At 45.7% G+C, this 20,615-nt stretch overlaps 1 protein-coding gene across 1 annotated transcript in view; it reads left to right on the forward strand.

Moving 5' to 3' along the window:
• The first annotated feature begins 1,890 nt into the window (after positions 1-1,890).
• Positions 1,891-20,615, forward strand: part of FAM83C (family with sequence similarity 83 member C) — a 28,756-nt gene continuing 10,031 nt past the window's right edge. The window contains exons 1-3 of the mRNA XM_054845481.1: positions 1,891-2,655; positions 9,843-10,010; positions 15,016-15,140. Coding sequence (XP_054701456.1) covers positions 2,101-2,655; positions 9,843-10,010; positions 15,016-15,140 — 848 coding nt within the window. The 5' untranslated portion in view covers positions 1,891-2,100. The remainder of the gene's footprint in view (positions 2,656-9,842; positions 10,011-15,015; positions 15,141-20,615) is intronic.

Below are 20,615 nucleotides of genomic sequence, written 5' to 3' on the forward strand. Positions count from 1 at the left end.
GACAACCACTTTCATGGCACTTTTCATCTGACCTGTTTCAGATGTCTGCTGCAGGGTGAGGTAGCTGCTTCCCTAGAAATCCCTGCCTCTCCACATCAACACTGAAGAAGCCCAGCCTGATAAGCTCAGCTGGAGATGTTTACACCATGTGTGCTTTCATGTGCTGAGGTCCATGAGAAACTACTGGAAGGAGAGTAGATCATTACTAAACACCAGCTGGAGACAGTGGAAATCCCTTTACAGAATCAGCAGCAGTTGATTACCTGGCAGAAAACATGCATTTGATGACTTTCTTAAAATTCACACTCTTTTCGGCACTTTAGGAAGGCAAAAAGTAGGGTGATGTTACCCTTTTAAGTGATCATCAAGGTGATGTTATCACCCTGGCAAAGGAGCTCCAGAAAAAGGCCCTTCATGTTATAGCCCCTTCCCTTTCTTTTGTCCCCAAACCTCCTTACATCGTGTTTGGCCATTGACCTCACATTTTAAGTTAATGTTATTCTTAAACTGCTCTAACGCTTATTTACACCTGTAACACTTCTATGGCAGCAGCTTTATTATAATTTTTTTTCCCATATCTATTGTTCATGGCTGTTAACTCTACACCTGCTTGCTGCATTGCAGCACAGCTCTGGCAGGAAACTTAAATTTTCCGATTAAATGTACCTTTGCTTCTGTCCTTGTAGTTTGCACAGTCCCAGTAAGAGTTTGTTCTGACTTCAGGGATCTAAACACTAGGTAACTAATGTAAACTAATCATCCCACTCCAGCTGTAGTCCATGGAGAAGGAGAATCCCTTGGGGACACAATTCATCCCAGCTGATTTAGCACTTCGTTCTGAATGTGCTGGTTCACACTTGGGCATGGCTGTCTCTCTCCATTGACTATAGCCCAGGATTGGAGAGCAGGCATTTAGCTTTTAGATGACTTAATTTAGCTTGGATATATTTAATCTACAGGGGTTTTGTAACTTGTAGATAAAAGACTAGCTGATTAGATCAACTATCCATCCAGTTCTTCATTCTCTGGTTAGCCTCTGTGGAGTTTAGTAGCTCAAGGATAGGTGAGCTGAACGGGGTGGGGGAGGACCGCGTTGCAGTCTGGGGACTCCTGTGTGCCTCCTGTGCGCAAGTTTTCGTGTCTGCGTTGTCTTCTGGGTGGTGCGTTCCTAACACAGCATTTTATTTTAAATCACATCTTAATGTCTGCCTGTATTGTTCCTCCAAAAAATAGCTCCGTGATGCTTTTGAGAAGTTGGAGTTAACTAATCCCAAAATACTCAGCGTGTGGACAGTATCGTCATTCACATTGCATCAGACTCCCAAGTTTAAACGCCCCTTCCTTGAAGGATTTCCAGGGAGATGCTGAAAGACCACATGAGCTTTTGTAGCCTCTGGTATCTAATGACACGAGCTGTGCTAAGATTCCTGCTGTGCTTCGTACAAACACCGTGGCTCTGTGCTATCAAAAAAGATGGTGTTTTGGCTTCTCTGCTGAGTGCCAGCCTAGCAGAGCCCGGGCTCCCAAGAAATGCTAAGGAGGAGCATTAACTATGGCTCAGGGATGATTAAGTTTCTCGGCCGAGTCTGATTACCCATTTGGGATATTTGTATTTCGTTATAACTGACACTGAGAAGCATGTTTGATTTGGAACAAATTTCAAGCAGGAACAAGTTCCGGCATCTGCATTTCTACTGTGAGCACAATGAGGGACAAAACAGGTCAGAGCCTGCTTGGCCAAGGGTGGGGACCTCTCAGGAGGGAAGGGGAGGGCAGTACGTGAATCAGTTACAAGGAAAGGGAAGGAGCAGCTTGAAGAGCTGATCTTCTGCCCCTTGCAAAAGGGATACTCTAAGTACTGAGTATCAGGTGTGTGTCTGAGGAAGCCAAGTGAGTGAGCTGGGGAAAGCCAGCTCCTCCCCCAGAGTGGGAGGCTGTACCTGGTGATTAACTCCCAAGCAGAGGAGTGAAGCTCATGTTGAGTCCTGAAGGAACCTGTTGGGAGGAGCTCAGGAGCGTAAGAGGGCCAGAAAAGACCTAGAGTCCAACAGAGGACTAATCCAGCTGGAGAGGCACTTCTTTGCATCAACAGCTCCAGTCATGTTCAACTATCTAGCAGTAGAGGTGAGACCCCAGTTCCACCGCAGCTATGGGAGCCAGCAAGGAGTGTCTGGGCCACTGAAGAACCGCCTAGAGCAGCTGAAGAAGCCGTGGTGGAGGGAGCCCACCCCACTGGTGCTCCAGCACAGTGAAACAGCCAGGCTTGCCATAGATGCCTTTCTTGAGCAGGGGGAACGTGGCTACCTGAATGCCATCACTGAGGAACGGGAGCTGCCTTTTCTTTCCACCCTGGACATGGAATATATGAGCCATCAGAGAAACCAAAGCTTTCCAGATCCCAATGCAACGAAACACAAAGAAGCTGACCCTGGAAACGCAGATGGTGGAGACAGGTCCTCCCTCAACTCTGAACTAACGTCTGGCACCTACTTTCCACTCATGTCTGATGTACACCCCCCAGAGCTGGAGCTGGGGTGGCCAGGGATGCCGCTCCTCACAGTGTCTGGCCAGACTCAAGCCACTGTGATTTTCCAAAGAAACAAAGCCAACAGCATTAAGGATTTGCTCCGGTCTCTGATCAGCCGGGCACGGACGGTACGTATACAGCTGCGTCCCTTGAGTGGGGTCTTGTGCCACAGCACCCGAGTCCTGGTTGCTGGTCAAACAACTGCGCACCGCAGGCTCAGGGCTGTTGCCGCTCTCTAGGTGTCTGGCATGATGCAATTGCTTTTTCTCTAGCAGATCTCTAACTGTTCCTGCTCCTTTCCTGTAATTTCTTTCCGCCCGGGATTTCATGTCATGCAGGCAGTGCGCTTTAAGGCACTCTGCGTCTGTATTCGCGGGTATGCAGAGCACAGTACCGAACCCTGGAGCGGGTGAGTGGCAGGGCGTGCAGCGTTACCGCGTAGCTGTCCTCAGCCAGCAAGCGTGTGCCAGCCGGCCCTTCTGCCCTCCGCCAGGGAGCTGGAACGGCCAGGGCTTTTCTCGACAAGAGGATACCACCGGTGAGTTGCTGTGGGAGAACGTAGGACCTGAGTGAACCTGTGGGACTGAAAATCCCTGCCTGTGGTTTGACATAGGTTAGAATACATCATTGTATCTTCTAGACTTGATGTCTGTGCCTCTCGGGATGAGTAAGATCAGCCTGTTTTGCCCCATCATACAGTTTCTGCTGGGTAGAGATTGCCAACCCTCAGATGTAGTAAAAACTGTATGACTACAGTACTTGCATACCAAGTACAATCCCGGTGTGAATTTACTCACTAAATTATGCTCCTTGTTGTTTGTTTTTACTTTGCCACTCTACTGTGTACTAAAACAGCAGCTCAGACAATGGTATCTCAGACGCATTCTCAGCTTTCATTGTCTTTGTCCAATTTATGGCTCTCTTCATCTGTTCCATGTTAATTTTCTTCTGTAGTATTTCATTTCAGTAGCATGGCGATATTGAGTAAACTTTTAGTGCAAAGTTCACTTTTACCCAGTCAGCAATTTCTCTTATCACTCCAGTAGTTTCTTATTTAACTTTACGGTCACTCCTTAAACTCATTACTTCCTAGTGTAGAAAGTGGGAGATAAAGAACTGTTAAGCCTGGACTTCAGCTCTGTCAAGAACACGATCTGTTCCCAAGCAGGCTGAGCTAAAGTGTTATCTTCTATCCTGACCTGCAGAGTTGAGCAAAGTTATGTTGTCCCCGGCAGATGAAACAGGGGCCATGCAGCAGCTCAGATCGCCACGCAGCATCGTAATGTTATCACTGAAATTCAGGTGTGATGTGAGGTAAATGGGGATCTCTTTTTTTTCTTTTCTCCAAAAGAAGACCATTTTGCCACGTAAGCTACTGCTCAGTCGTAAGCAGCCATTGCTTCATGCCTGAACTTCTGTTGCACCTTTGTGGGCAAATACAGGAAGTTTTGTCCAGGAAGTAAGTGGAAAAAAAGCTTTGTTTGTCCTTGCAGACAGCTGATATATGATATCTTAAATGATCTGAAAAGTCCTGTGACACTGCATCCTTTTCAGCAATGGGGATTAAGACATCGTCATGGCAGAATGCACAAAGTAAACGACTACCGAGAAATGTCCCCTTGTCACTTAGCACGTGTCCCGGATCTCTGATGATATTATGATCCTTTAAACCACATGAAAAACATCTTGCTGCTCTCTCAGTTCACAGGAACTTCTCTATTGCTGCAGGGAGGTTGCCCAGGCAGTAGGTGCTTTATTGTACTTTAAGTGCATTTTGAGCTTTCTACATTTTTTGCTTGGCTTGAAAAAGCACTGACAATCTTCAGCCCTTTATGTTCAAGCTGGGGATTTTCACAGAGGGTTTTTGACTGTTGCGTGAAATGTGAGAATGCGTTTTCAACCATCTTATGGGGCTATTACTAGTGTTTTACTGGCTTCTGGGTTAGCAGCTCTGGCCAGTGCTTCCCATGATTAACTCTATGAGTGATGGCAGTTCCAGCTCATTCACACCCCCAGTTACAAATCTTTAAGTAGTTACTCAGTCATTTTACTCATCAAGCCATCCAAAAGGATGTTACCTGTATGTCTTAATAACAAAAGAGCAACAAGAGGTAAAAACATCTTTTGCCTGAAGTTCCAGTAGCAATTGTGTGGAGAACCACTTGCTTTCTTGCTTTTCAACTGCTGTTTCTGCATTCCGAATATTTTCTTCACTAGACTTTAAGCTCTCATCATATTCCCCCCCCCCTTTAGAGTGTTTCTCCTTCTGTGTGCTTACAGCTAAAACAGAAGGGGGATACAGTGCTGGTGGGATGTGGGAAAGATGTTGGGATCCCCGAATGCTTTTCCTGGATCCTGTAGACAGGAAGGCGTGCGTCTTGAAATGTTGTTGGCTGTTTTCTCCTGTACAGTCATACAGAACAACATCAGGTGACATATTTTGCAACAGCGTATTTGTACTGACAAATCAGCAAAAAGGGCATTTGTTTTATTGGTACCTTTTGCTGGTGCGGTTTGTTTTTCTACTTTGCTGTATTTAACCAGCTGTCTTTGAAGATGTATTTTCAGATTTGAGCTTTTCTCTTTGCAGACATAAGAAGATGCAGCGCAGCCACACCTTAGCCTTCATTTGATAATACTATTACAATTTTACTTTTGTTGGACGAGCTCCAATCTATTTTGAACTGCCCATGCTTTTTCTTTTGCCCGTCTTGTGCAACTCTGACACTGGCTGCGTGTCTGCGTTTACGTGCCATGGTGGAAGGGTTCCTGATGGTCCCCCAGAGAAGCAATGTATCGCTTCAAATGGCAACACCACGGTAATGACCAAAACCACACTGCTATTGGCAAATACCAGTAAAACCAGCTGTGCTGGTTAGAAACCAGACAGATGGCAACCCCAATGGGGTGCTGGTAAGTGCTATAATTCCCAAAGTGATGACTGCAGTAATTGCTGAATTGTGAGTTTCCAGAAGTGGATTTAGAAATATCATGATTTAACCCTACAATGGCAAGGTGTGAATTTTCTAGAGCCTGTGGGGCAGCTGTGTCTTTGCAACGTCCTGACCTGCCAAAGCTGTGCCATGGGCTTGGAGGCCATGATCAGCATGGTGAGGGACTGGGATGGTCCCAACCAGCCCCAGCCTTGCAGCTCCCACCACTGAAACTGAGGGGCTGGAGGCACTGGACAGATGTTGCTTAGGTTTGTAAGGCCAGATTGACTTGAATGACCGAGGCCTTTAAATGTGAGACACGGGCTGTCAGGAGCCTGAATTGGAGATGGTACTTACCTACCTAACTTCCACTGTTTTATAGAGCTATTGGACCTCAGTGAGGCTTTAGACCTCACTTTTGTGACAATACGTTCTTAGGAGGCTTCAAGGGGAAGACTTCCAGGGTTGTCTTCCCCCAAAACTTCTTGGCTTTGGGGTTGATCTGATGTTATTATAAGAGCTGCCTGCTTTGTTTACCAAGAGGATATGGTGATCTGAGTGGCCCTTATGGTTGTCCTGTGACACCCATGCTTAGAACGAGCAGCCCCACCATGGGCGCCTGCATCTTCACCATGCGAGGCTGTGGCAAGGCAAAACCTCCCCTCTCCCCACTGCAATGCTCCTCGCTGCAAACTGCAGCACACGTGGGGCTGCCAGCCTTCTTGCCTGACATCGGCTGTGGCCAGCACCACCAGGAGCAACTCTACCCAAATCCCTCCTGTGAAAGGATCGCATGTGAGGAGGCCGTGAATAGAGCGATAGCCTGTTCCACCTACAGATGCCAAGTGAAGACCCACTTCGGAAAACATGAGTCTATCACACAGGGCTCCACCCAGGTTGCACAAACTGGCGTCCTCCTGCCTGGGGCGTTTGCTCCTGCGCTGAGGCCGGAGCCCTGCCATGATGCTGGCAGGAGATGCAGGTGTGCCTGGCAGCCAGCTGCTTCCAGCCCAGGGTACTGGGTGCCACAGGTGGCTCTGTGCCCCATGCTGCCGTGCGCAGCCATGCTACTGCCTGCTCAGTCCCATCCCTGTCACAAAGAGTGTCGCAGACTGGCAGTGCTGTTTTTGGGCAAGCAATAGCCCTGAACTCTGTCAAAGCCTGTGAGCACTGGCACAGAAAACAAGATGGTGTGAACCTTCTGTGCACACTAGGTGCAAGCAGTGCCTCTGAGCACGTGGAGTCTGGGGACAAAGGACCATCGGTCTCTCTTGACTCCATCATACTGACTACCCAAGCCAAGTTTAGATTGTCTCCAGGGCCAAGCCTGCCTCAGACCTAAGCCTGAGATGAGCTGGAATGTTGTGAGGCACGTGTGGCAGAGAGGGATTTGCTTGAGCCCTTACACAAAGTTTGTGCTATAGTTTTTCCTTGGTGCTTCATCATTAGAGGATGGGTGGCCCATCAAAGTCATTTGGCTAAATAACCTTTGGTCTTTGGCTGAAGGCCAGTGTGGAAAGACATGGTGAAGTCCTGCTTTTTTTCTGTGTCTCAGCGGTACCTAATGCTGATAGCCCAGCAGCAGCACCACCAATTTGGGAAGTTGAAGATGCTTTCAGAGCTCTTCCAGGGCTGACTCTGCTGTCCATGCCAGATGGGTGCATTTCAGGAGGGGAGAAGAGTTTGCCAGAGTCTCACAAGGCTTCTAGGAAGAGAACACTGATAAGAGCTACAAAAGACGGGCCCTTTGGAGACAGGCTCTGAAGCCTGTATCTCCCAGGGCCAGGGTGAGAGGGTGGAGATGTGGTTTTGGCCTGAACAGTAGAAATGATTTTTTTTTTTTTTAGCTCTTGATGACACCTGCCTTGTGTCCCATGTGGATGCCTGGGATCACATCAGCCTCCAGGAAGGTTCTTCTCCAAACCCTGCTGTGGTGGGCTGTGCCTGGGGTCTTCTGCAAGATGTTGAGGACCAATGACAGTGTGTAAGGCATCATCACAGAGATGGTCTTTGGGGACAAATCAGATAGAGCCAAGAAATCTTGTCCATCTGCAAAAGGGATAAATCCCCAAGGGAGCAGGAAGCTCTGCCCTCCTCCGCCACGGCTCTGGTGCAGAGGGTCTCTCCATGGTGTGTGCAGGCAGAGTGGGGCTGGGAGGAGCCAGCTTGCCAAGCAAAAGACTGGACAAGAGAGCATGGGGAAGTCAATGGGGCCTTGCTCTGCCCATGCTGCCTCCACTCAGCACCTAGGCTGTGAGTATGAGCCTGGAAAGAAGCAGTTTCTTAGTGAAAACAGAGCAGAAGAGCTACTGGGCAGTGGGTGATCTGGGGCCAGTGTGCCAGCCTGGATCAGAGAACCTGTCCTCATATCCAAGAACAGTGATACTTGGAGCTCCTCTACTCCTTTCTGAGGCTGTTCCAGGTCAGACCTGTGAACATGATTCAGCCTGTTCCTATTTAAAGCTTGAACCACTGCACACATAAAAGTCAACCTCATTGCTGTCCTCTTCACTTAACTCTTTGTTTGAAGAGGAGCAGCTGAGCAGAAGTGGCAAAGGAAAGCTCACCCTACGTGGCCTGCTCCATAGGGTGATTTGGACTATGGAGAATGGCACTCATGGCCATGCCATAATGTGTGCACAGGAGGCGTTTGAAAACAGGATTCCTACCTCCTCACAGGGCGTGTGATGAGCAGCGGAACAAATTCTGTCATGCATTTTGTGTGCAAGGTGTAGTGCATGGCATGAACATTGGGTAGCAGGGTAAAGTAGGTCGTTGGAGCTTCACTCCAAAACTCATTGCCTTTTGGGCCGTCTTTATTTGGGCATCCTCTACGAGGTGCAGAAAGTCAAAATCAGTTATGCACACAATTTACAAGTACCAAGCTGTTACCTTATTTACTGCTAAGATGTGGTAAAGACTGGGACTACAGTACTTGGGCAATAGTTCCATTATTTTTTCAGCTTCTGAAATGAAGCTGGCCTGTCAGTAAATCCTTCACTACTTTACCTTTTGCAGTCCCCCAGTGTGTTGCCATTGTACATGAGTTCTCAGTGTTAACTGTTAATGGTTCAAGGTCTAAGTCACCGGATTGCTCTGCAAGCACCCTCAGGTGAAGTATGTCAGGCCTGACAAATCATCCAGCTCAGCAAGTGCTCTCCCGTCTGTTCCTTCCTTCTCCAAGATGTCCCCTTGATTCCTGTCTCTAATGGTGATGGCCAACGGAAGGATCCTAGCAATCCCTTCCTGATCTCAGTAATGGCCGCCTTGATGTTTTCTGCTGGCAGCCTCACTCTGTGAGGAACAGTGGAACAGCTTCTCCAGCCACCTCTTTATTTATGGCTGATTTCCCTTGCTCTGTTGTTCTGGTTGCAGGTCATACTGTACTTCGAATTTTCTAGGTCTGGGTCAACTTGCTTGTAGTAGGTACTTGTGATGACCTACCTTCCATTTTCTGTATTTTCCTTCCAGTTTTTGGAAAATTCATTTAGCCAAGATGGTCTGCTGCCTCCCATCCAGTCTCCACAGTGGGATGGGTTACCATGGCCTTCTTCAGTCTCATTCTTTAAAGAACTGGCAGTTCTCTTTAAAATTATTTTCCTTTGTAAAATCCCTCCCTTGGAGACCTTATCTTGCAAGTCTTCAGTTTATTGAGAGATTTGCTTGAATTCTTTTGGGGGGTTTTTTGTTTTGTTTTGTTTTATTTTGTTTTTTAATAATGTTAGTGTTATTCCTTCTTCCTACTCTTAGGTTTCATAACTATCACTTGCATGCTGGGCTGTGTTAGCAGGAGTGCTGCCAGCATGGAAAGGGAAGGGATCCTTCCCACGTGTTATTCTACAATTTTGTCTAGTTGCCCCTAAGATGTAATCTTGGAATAAGGACGTGTACATACTCGATCAAGACACCTTCTCCCTTACCTGGCAGTGTGTCCTTCCTGAAAAAAAATGATACTGCTTTATATTATGCTAGTCATCTGTGGAGTCACTCATACCAATTAAATAATGATTTTGGTCAGTCTCAGCTCTTCCGTTTATATTTCTGGCGTATTTGCTTAAGGCAGTACATACTTGTTGCATCAATGATATTCAGAGTTTGTGCACATGCATTACCCTTTCATCTATTTCTGTGAATGGCAGATGAGACGGGGGGGTAGCTGGATGGGGAATGTCTTCATAGTTATTAAAAGTGATTTTATCTGGCATGGTGGGGTAAGGGCTGTTAAACACAAAGGTCCAGAAGCAATCTCCACTCATGTGGTCACAGACGCTCAGTAACTTCATATATACTTAATTCATAGTTTAAAGCACAATGCATTTGGGCATGAGATTTCAACAGTCTTCTGGTTTTTTTTCTCCCCCCACCTCTTTTCTCCTGGCTAGGTGATAGCAATTGTGATGGATCTGTTTACAGACATGGAAATACTGTGTGACCTGCTGGAGGCCTCGAGCAGACGACACGTCCCTGTTTACCTGATCCTGGATGAAGAGTACTTGAAGCATTTTGTGGAAATGTGCAATAAAATGGCTCTTACTCAGGACAACTTCCCAGTAAGTTTTCAGTCACTGGTTATGATAAACAGTTCTTGGAATCAATAAAAACCATGTGCCCTATGTTCTGATTCCCCATTCAGTAGGGTGCTCATCAGCAATGCTGTATGGTGCCCAGAGCAGGCAAACAATAAAAATTAATGTGCCAGTGCAACAAGCTCTCTTCGGAGCTTGCAGACTCAGAAATGCACTCCAGTATCTTGTTGCTCCCCATACAGCCTCTCTGGCTACCACCTATCAATGGAAATTGGGGTTTTTTTATGTAATTTGTTAGTCCTGCAAGGCCAGCAGTCCTGGCTGTGCTCCTTCACTGGATGCATAGGATTCTCTGGAGGACTGATTCTCTTCCAGCCACCAATTTCATAGGTTTTCCCTTCATCTTGGTGGGGAACACTTGGAAGTTACCTCAAAACCATTCTTAACTAAAAAAACAGGCTAGGGAAAATGCAAAAATAATGCTTTACAGCATTCAAAATATGTTCAGTTACAAATGTCTTAATTTCACCTCATTTTTAACCTGTCTACACAAAGATTAATTTAGAGAGGCTCCCTTCTTCCCCTATGATGCTCTGTCCTTTTTTTGCTTCTCACAAGCCAGACCCATTTCATCCTGCCTCCTGAGATGGCAACTGTTAGGGAAAACTGCTTCATGCCGGAACATGTTTGCTTTCATAAACAACTGCATCACTGAAGTCACCTGGTGGATCCAGATAAATTGCACCTCCCCAAAATTTATTTTATTTGCTTCTTATCCAAGAGCCTGGCCATTGTTTTTAATTAAAATTAGAATGACTTTGCATCCATGGAGATGTCTACGTCTCTTTGTTAAACCTGATGTCATGTCTTGTGCTTGAATGGCTAATTAACACTTGCCTCCCCCATTCAGTGACTCATTGGCAGGTCTCAATGTGAAGTGACTCTTAAGCTGATGCATCTCAAGCAGCACATTAACATACATGCTTGATATTCACATTGAAGTGGAATGAGTGTACGTATTTTATTCCTAGCTCTGAGTTGCGACAGGATGTGATGGTAAATCTCCATTTGGAATAATTGGTGACAATTTGGGGTTTAATGGGGAATTTGGGACAATTGCCCCTCCAGCATTTTACTTCTAAGAACATTGTGTGAGTCGTCTGGTGTCAAATCCTGGTGCTGAACATCAGCAAATCCCGCAGTGGTGCATTGAGCACTGGCAGCTGTCACAGCAGAGGACTTAACTGTTGGATTTTTTTCAAATGGCCACCTGCTGAATCTAAAACTACTGTCTAAATTGAGTGAGAGTGGTACCTGGCAGTCTGGGTTTCGTGCAAGACTGCAGGACTCTCATCTTGTTTGGACAATTCAGGGCCCAGGTTGCCAAGAGAAAGAAGAGGATGGAAAAAATGATCCAGATGTCAGAAACTCACCCAGCCTTGGAAAGGATAGAAGGAGTGAAGAAATACTGTGGCAACAAATCTATGGGATATCCCTTACTTGAAGTGGTTTTAACTTCTGGGGAGTGGGGAGAGGAAGCTCCTCCCAGTGACAGCTAGTATTATCAAAACCTCAGCAGTGGAAGAAAAAAAATCCTTGTGTTGATTGGCAACAGGATTAGGTGAACACCTCCCCAGGCATCCAGCGTATCTTGCTCTATATCAGCAACTTGTGGTGGCATTTCAGAGTATCACAGGTTAATGCAAGTTGGGAGGGACCTCAGGAAGTCATCAAGTCCAACCTCCTGCTCAAAGCAGGGTCACCTGTGAGGTCAGACATAGTTGATCAGGGCATTACCTGGTCTAGTCTTGAAAATCTCCAAGCACAGAGACTGCACGACCCCTCTGGGTAATTTGTTCCAATGCATAATTGTCCTTATGGGGGAAAAGTTTCTCCCTTCTCATAGATGACAGATGAGGACATGTTCTGGGACACAAGAAGGCAACAAGTGAAAGCCACAGCGCAAAGATTGTGAAGCTTCAGCTCTGTCCCTGCTAAAAGCTTCCACGAACTCAAGAGAAGACTGGACAAGTCTTGGAGAAGAGGTCCAGGGAGGTTCCCACTAAGACAAACCACAAGAGGCTCAGGAAATCCCCTGAGCAGAAAACAGGGTCAGCAGCAATATTGGGGAGAAGCATCATAAATGATTGCCTTCTTCCTGTTCTTCCCCACCTGCTATTGCCCGCTGCAAGAGAAAGACTGTTGGGCCAGATGGACCCTGGTCTGGAGGAGATTTGCTGCTGTTATGAAGCCCTGAAGGCAGTGGTGCTCCTTGGGTGGGCAGGGAGACTTCCTCAGCCCGATGTGAGGGTCAAGCCTTTCCCACCCTGCTGCGACGAGCTCCCCAGCAGATGTTTCTGGGAAGCCCACCTCCTGCCCACAGGGACTCTGACGGAAGAGGAAAGCCATCAGGAATGGAGTCACCTGCCGCAGGGTGACTGCCTCCTGCTCCTCACCCCCGAGGCACAACTTCCTCACCATGAACCCCACGTGAGGCCAGAGACTGGGCGAGCCAGTCTCTGACTGCGTACAGGTGGCCCAGGGAGCCCACATGTGCTCAACCTGCCCAGGAGGAGGAGGAGGGGGTGCAGCAATGCCCAGGAACAGCTGAGACATGGATCTGTAGGCAAATCACAACTATTCGTGTTCCGGTTTTGTCTGCAGCAGTGGCTGTTACAAACTGCTGTGTCTGGTCAGGTGGAAATCTGCTGTGTAGTGGAGGAGGAGCACCCACCGGCTGTGGGCAGCACCCACCTTCACCAAGAGGCAAAATGGCCCCAGCAGCATGTGCGGCCTGTGCCAACTGCCATGGGTCTTTGTCTTTTGCGGGGCTGAGCTGCCCACAAAGGGATCTGCCAGGCCAGACGAGGGTGGTGACAGTTTGTGACAGCTCCTGGTGGGCCAAAGCCGCTGCAGGTGGCGGGGGAGCCAGCCCGAGGGGCAGCAAGGGATGGTTTGACGGGCCAGCGCAGGTGCAGCCATAGGGATCTTTATTTACATATGAGATGTTTTGTTTGGCACCGTATCACGTAGACCAGGCCGGTAACTGTTTCCAGTGACTGTTCTCCTCTTCTCCCTTCCCCAACTGAGGTGAAAATAACTTTTATTATGGGCAAAAACCTCACATTACAAAAAAAAAAAAAAAGGGGTCCTTATGGATACCGAGAGCCTTATTTCCCATTTTGTACTGGGCAATTGGTTTTACAGGCTGAAATTGTATCAGAGAAGCTCTTTGCAGTCTTTAAAACCGATGAGGATCAGGTCTGTTTTGCTTGAGTACAGAAACTGAAAATGTTAATATAATTTTTAAATATACTGGTAAAAGGCAATTCTTAAAATTTGGCCTTCTATGATGGGGTTACAGCGTCGGTGGATAAGGGAAGGGCAACTGATGTCATCTACCTGGACTTGTGCAAGGCATTTGACACTGTCCTGCATGACATCCTTATCTCTAAATTGGAGAGACATGGATTTGATGGATGGACCGCTTGGTGAATAAGGAATTGGCTGGATGGTCGCACTCAAAGAGTTGTGGTCAACGGCTCAATGTCCAAGTGGAGAACGGTGACGAGTGGTGTTCCTCAGGGGTCGGTACTGGGACCGGCACTGTTCAACATCTTTGCTGGCGACATGGACAGTGGGATCGAGTGCACCCTCAGCAAGTTTGCTGACGACACCAAGCTGTGTGGTGTGGTCGACATGCTGGAGGGAAGGGATGCCATCCAGAGGGACCTGGACAGGCTGGAGAGGTGGGCCCGTGCGAACCACATGAAGTTCAACAAGGCCAAGTGCAAGGTCCTGCACGTGGGTCGGTGCAATCCGAAGCACAACTATAGGCTGGGCGAGGAATGGATGGAGAGCAGCCCTGAGGAGAAGGACTTGGTTGATGAGAAGCTCAACATGACCCGGCAGTGTGCGCTTGCAGCCCAGAAAGCCAACCGTGTCCTGGGCTGCATCAAAAGAGGTGTGACCAGCAGGTCGAGGGAGGTGATCCTGCCCCTCTGCTCCGCTCTGGTGAGACCCCACCTGGAGTACTGCATCCAGCTCTGGGGACCCCAGTACAGGAGAGACATGGAGCTGTTGGAGTGAGTCCAGAGGAGGCCATGAAGCTGATCCGAGGGCTGGAGCACCTCTGCTATGAGGACAGGCTGAGAGAGTTGGGATTGTTCAGCCTGGAGAAAAGGCGGCTCTGGGGAGATCTAATTGTGGCTTACCAGTCCCTGAAGGGTCCTACAGGAAAGCTGGGGAGGGACTGTTTATCAGGGAGTGTAGTGACAGGCCAAGGGGTAATGGGTTTAAGCTGAAGGAGGGTTGATTTAGATTAGATGTTAGAAAGAAATTCTTTACTGTGAGGGTGGTGAGGCCCTGGCACAGGTTGCCCAGAGAGGTTGTGGAGGCCCCATCCCTGGAAGTGTTTAAGACCAGCTTGGATGAGGCTTTGGGCAATGTGGTTTAGTGGAGGGTGTCCCTGCCCACAGCAGGGGGGTTGGAACTAGATGATCTTTAAGGTCCCTTCCAACCCAAACCATTCTATGATTCTAAAATGTAGACATATCTTTTTTATTGAGTGATGTTTTGGTTTTATGAAGCCTGTCACTGTATAAAATCAGAACAGCACATTCCATTGATTAGAAACTGGCTAGTTGTCATGGGTTAAAATTTAGTTTAAATGCAGAGCCTTCAACTAGTCTAGTTAGTTGAATATTATATATTAATCTGAAAGAAATTGCATAGTCTTACATACTTCAGAAAAGATCTGTAGGCTCATAGAATTCTCCAATTTTTTTTCAAACCAGCATTTTTACCTAAGTGCAACTTGTTAATATTTGCTGGTATTTTTATCTTATAGAAGCAGACAATGTGACAAAATATTTGGTATGTAGAAGCCAAGAAATACTTAATACCTTGGTGCGTTTCACCTCTGGGAGCAGAGCTTCTGCTTGAGGGACTCCATCAATGATACGTAATGGACCGTTTCAGTTTAGTTCAATACACGTCCCCTTACCAACTCTGCTTTCTTTGGTTTCAGAATATGCGCATAAGATGTCTAAGTGGAGACACATACTACAGCAAAGCAGGCAAGAAATTTGCAGGCCAGGTTCTGGAGAAGTTTATCCTGATTGATTGTGACCAAGTTCTTGCTGGTACATACAGGTAAGAAAAAGCAGCAACTACTGTGACAAAGACTGGTGACACTGAGAAAATATTCATTACCAAAATACTGAATAATGTAGCTTTTTTTTCTTTTGTCCATGATGATGATACACTATTTTTCCTCTTCATTTCCCCTTATAAATGTCAGGTTTCATTTTGGTGCTTTATCTTCTTCTACTCCATCCTCCTGCTCTTACCTTGCTGTTTAGCTTTCAGATAGTAGTAACTGCTTGTCCGCCAACATTGACACTGCCTGGACACATCTGTCTATGAGGATCACTTCATTTCTGAAAAATGTAGAAAATGTTCTTCCAGATCCACCTAGCCTGGATTCTGTCTCCACCTGATGCTGTTTGGGGAGAGCAGCCCAAACTGCTTTCTGTGGTGCATCCCACTTGTCCTCCCACAGCACGTGCTGTCATTGCATACATCCCTACTTATTCCCTGCGGTGCCCGTTCTGTACTTATTGTCCATGGATTTGCCCTAACTCATTGTCCATTCTAAACCAATCTTCTACTAATTTCATGAAGTGCTTTCACAATTTTCCGAGCCTCCATCTTATCCACCCTCCCCGCCCTTTTCTTTTCTAAAGTGAAGACCTTGGCCTTTTCACTCTCTCCTCATATAGCAGCTGCTGCATCCCTCAGTCATTTTAATTACCTTTGTCTGCACCCTCTCTAATCTCACCGTGTCCTTCTTGAGATGCAAAGACCAGAACTGCATGCAGCCCCCAAGATATAGCTGCACCAAGGTGTTATAGAGGGTCAAAATGATGCCCTCTGTTATTATCACCCTTGCTGACAACGGCTAGCATTCATTGATTTATTTTAGCTACCATTGCACACTGAGCTGATGATTTCAGAGAACTGCTGACAATGATTCTGAGCTCCTTCCTGAGCTGTTCCAGGTTCAGCATCATACAGGCCTGATACAGATCATTCTTCCTATGGGTACACCACATTTTCCTACACTGAAGTTCATCTGCCAGATACTTGTCCACTTGCTCAGTTCTGTGAGGTCCTTCTGGATTTCCTCACCTTCCGTGAGGTAGTAAACCACCTGAAGGAATTGAGGATCCTCTGCAAACCTAGGGATTTGACTGCACCCCTTCATGCCTGAGGTCACCAATAGGATGAAAACCAGTCCCAGCACCCATCTCTGGGGCCTCACTGCTGACTCCTACCCACGCTGAAAAATGACCATTAAGCCCTATCCTTGCATCCTATGTTTTCACCGGCTCTCGATCCATAACAAGACCTTTTCTCCATGCCCATGGCAACTTAGTTTCTTAAAAGGCTTGGGTGTAGAACCTTGTCAAAGACCATTTGAAAACCCCAAAATATGTAGTTGACTGCTCCCTTTATCCATGTGCTCACTGGCTCCCTTGCCAAACTCCAGCAGGTCTATAAGGCAGGGCTTGCCTTGACAGTAGCCCTGTCGACCTTTCTCCAAGAGGCTGTGCTTCTCCATGCCATCAGTAATCTTGTTATCTGCAGCACACTTTGCCATGTCCCTGGGTGGAGGTCAGCAGTGGTATGTGGGCCTCAAGATTACATCCAGAGCCCTCCCTGTAGATCGCATCATATTGGAAACCTCCCAGTCCTCAGCAAAGCAGTCTTTGCAGCGGCCCTGGTAACACAGGAGTGAAACACATCTTGGTGTCACCAGCATTAGCAATGAATGCAAAAAAATTCATTAAGGCTCTCTGCTATGGTCTTGCCATCACTGAATGCTCCTTTTGACCCATAGGTCTCAGATGGGCCCACCAATTTCTCAAGTGCCAGTACAGCACTTCTGAGCAACCTACAAGCTGCAGTCATCTTGGGGTTTTTGGACTGCTCCTTTTCAGCTCTTTTTGACTAATTGCTGCATTTTTACATGGCTACTTTTCTTGAAATTGAATACCCATGTGCTGCATTTATTTAGATTGTTCTCTCCCAGTAGAGAGTTAAAATTGTGTTGTAAGCATTATTGCAAACGGGCTTTTCTTCTTCTACCTCTGGAACAGAGTCTTATGCATCATTCCAGACCACATCCAGAATAGCATCTTTTCTTGTGGGTCAAACAATTTAAACTAGTTAATTCTGGCAAGTAATCATTTATTGCTTCCAAATTTTTTTCTCCACAGCTCATCCCAGTGAAGCATTAACCTAGTATGTATATGAGTGGATGAAATCTCCCACTATTACTACCTGTCCTAATTTTGCAGCCTCTGTAATCTCATTTAACATTGTCTGATCACCATCACTGTTCTGATCAGAGGGTGGAGAGTACTGTTCTTGTACTAAATTTTTATTACTAGACTGAGTTTTCCATCTACAGATCTTTCACAAAGTATTTTCATGCTGTTGCACATCATATTACCCCTCACAAACAGTGCAACTCCCCAGGACAGACTGTTCGGATATTTCTGTGAATTTGGTGCCTTGGCAATACTTTATTCTCCTTCCACCAGGTCTCCTTGAACTCTGCTCACCCTCTCCCTTTCTCTCTCTTTTCCATCTCCCAGCCAGCACGTGCTGGACCCTCAATCTACCAGTGTCCTCATCAGTGCTGTAGCTCCAAGCTGCACCTTCTCCTCTGCTTTTCGCTGCATCATCTCTGAGTGTGGAGGTGTCACTTTATCAAATTCTGGCAGTGAAAAATGGAAGTACTTGATTGAAACTGGTTATGTAGAGTCTCTATATAAGCAATATGGAGAGCAGTCTGGTGGCATTTTGACCATCCGAAGACATGTATCTAAGAACAATGGAGTGAATCACTGCCTGGAAACATCTATCCATCTCCATTGACTGCAGGAGGTGGGGATTAGATAACCAAGACCACACATTTTTGAATGGCTAAAACTGAGCATGTGTCAGCTGGATTGAACTCCACATCTGGAGGAACACCTCCTTTCCCTGTGGCCTGAGTCAGGGTATTGCTTAAAACGCAGATTCAATTCTCTGAGTCAGTTCCTCCCTCTGCTGTTCTGGGGAAGGGATTTGAGTCTGCGATGTGCTCTCTTTCTATAGATCACTGTATAGCTGAAACTTCTTGAGTTCTGGAAGATAATCATTCAGCTGAATAGAGTCTTATATCTGATTCTCTGCTGTCCCAGTAAGCACATGATGTCCTGGACTAAAAGAAGCAGTCTCTCTTTGTGGAATTTGTTCAGCAGTGGTCAGAAACACTTTCACTGGAGAAAATCAGTAAGTCTGCTACTGGGTATATTGCAGCCTGATACTATATCTAGTATAGTAGATATTTACATTACCCTCCCTGCAGATGGGAAAGCTAGATTGAAAGGATGAGAATAGTTACCGAGTAAAGCCAAAGATCCAGGGTGATTCCAAGGGTGTGTTGGGATGATACAGGAAAGACGGTAAGACTGTTCTTACCCAGTGGCAGGTTTTACAGTTCAACACTCTTGTGTGCAAGGATCTGAGGTTTCAGAACCTCTGGCGTTATATGTTGCCTGTGCTTCTTTTTGTTCAATTTGCCATAGGAGACTTTTCCCACCATGGTTGGCCTCCATGATACCCTCTGGCAACGGGTTATACAGTTTAATTTATGTTTTGTGTGAAGAAGTGATCCATTGTATTTACATTAGACCTACTGCTAGATAATTATATTTGATGTCCCCAAATTCCTATAACCTGGGTATAGTAAATCACTGTTTCCTATTTACTTTCTTGACTGCATCCATGATTTTGTCCTCCTTCATTATAATCCCTCATGTGAATCATCTCTTCTCCAGCTGAAGTATCCTTGGCTGTTCAGTCATTTCTCATGCAGGAGAACTTCCAGACCTTTAATCATAATGTCTATCTTTTGTGAGATGAATTGACCAGAACTGCATGAAGTGGTCAAGATATCCTCACCCACTACACTTTAGTATTGTATAATGGTGACTTCTGTCTTTTCTTCTGTCCCTCTTCTGGCAGTTCCTCGTCTGCTGTTTGCCTTTTTGTCTAGTGCTAAGCACTAGATCATTTTTTGAACTGTCCATGGGAACCCAGACCTCTTTCCTAAATGTTAATATCTGAGAACTCGTCAATATACAGAGACCGGCAGGGGTTTTGCAGCAGTTTGAATTTATTGACATTGAATTTTGTCTATAATTTTGTCACTTATTCACCCCATACCATAAGATCCTCTTGCGGCTTCTGATTATCCAGTTTTCTTTTGGCCACCCACAATAATTTTGTCATGAGCTCTGACATGGACTGTTTCTACCATTTTTCAGGACTTTTCTGAATATGTTGAACAGCAGTGATCCCAGCACAAAACTTGTGGGATTCTAGTGGTTAATTAAAACTACTGCTAGCATTTGTATTCCATCTTTAATCAACTGTTACTCCACAGCAACATCTTCCTTTGTACTCCATGATCACTTAATTTTTCTAAGAGTCCTCACTGAACGACCGTATCAAAATCTCTTTGAAAATTCAAGTATCCGACATCAAGCAGATCCTATGCATCTGTGTGCTTGTTGCTTCCTTCAAAGAACTGCAAGAGGCTTTTGAGGCATGGCTTCCTTCCACAAAAATATGCTGAGTCTTCAGCGTTATGATTATAGTTATTTATGCATCTAATCATTTTACTCTCTATTTGCTTCTACCAGTTTGTTCAGTATGGAAATAAGACTGGCTGGTTTGTAGTTTTCCAAGAGCTCTTTAAAAGGTTTGCATTTACTACTTTCCATTCCTCTGTTACTATGCTCAATTTTAAATGATAGGTTATTCACTAGTTAATAATTGGAAAATTGCTGACTTCCAGTTTTTGAAGGCTGTTTACTTAAATATTTTCCTTTAATATGCCTTTTAACTATGGTGACTTTTTGGAGGTTTTAAAATGTCTTTATTTTGATAGGTACATTTTCTCTGAGACTCTAATATAGCATCTTTAAACAATCTTTGTGCTGCCTCAAGCATTTAACCTTTTTGGTTACTCTCTTAAATTTCTTTTTAATAGCATTCCTTACTTTCTCTTTTAAGTTAAGTATTACTGTTGTGGATTATTTTGGTCCTGAAAGAATATTTCATACGGGGACGTCATGGTTATTTTGTTGCCGAGTGTCCTTTCCAAAGAAACTTTCTGAACTGGTAATGTTATTTCTCCTTTTGTTGGTTTTCTGGTTAGTTTCTCCAAAAGGCAGTCATTTATAGTGTTTAAAATGCAGTTTTTGCAACTCTTCTAGTAATGGCCTCCATTCAACATGGCTATAACTGAATTTCCCTTTATCCCTCTGCTTTCTGCCGCCTTAGCCTCTCAGCACTTCCTTAGCATGGCATATTTACTCAGAATACTCTGCTCAGAAAGTTCACAGTATAGCCCTAATACTATGTTTTTCATATTTGGGAGCAGACTTTTAATCCAACAGGAATATATTTTACTTGTTGATATAACATTTACCTTATGTGACCTCTTTTTTTTTTTTTTTAAATGTAATGTGCCACTGCCCCAGCAACATATCCTCTATTTATCCTTTC

This window comes from Grus americana, chromosome 17 (assembly GCF_028858705.1).
Source record: "Grus americana isolate bGruAme1 chromosome 17, bGruAme1.mat, whole genome shotgun sequence".
Classification (NCBI taxonomy): Eukaryota; Metazoa; Chordata; class Aves; order Gruiformes; family Gruidae; genus Grus; species Grus americana.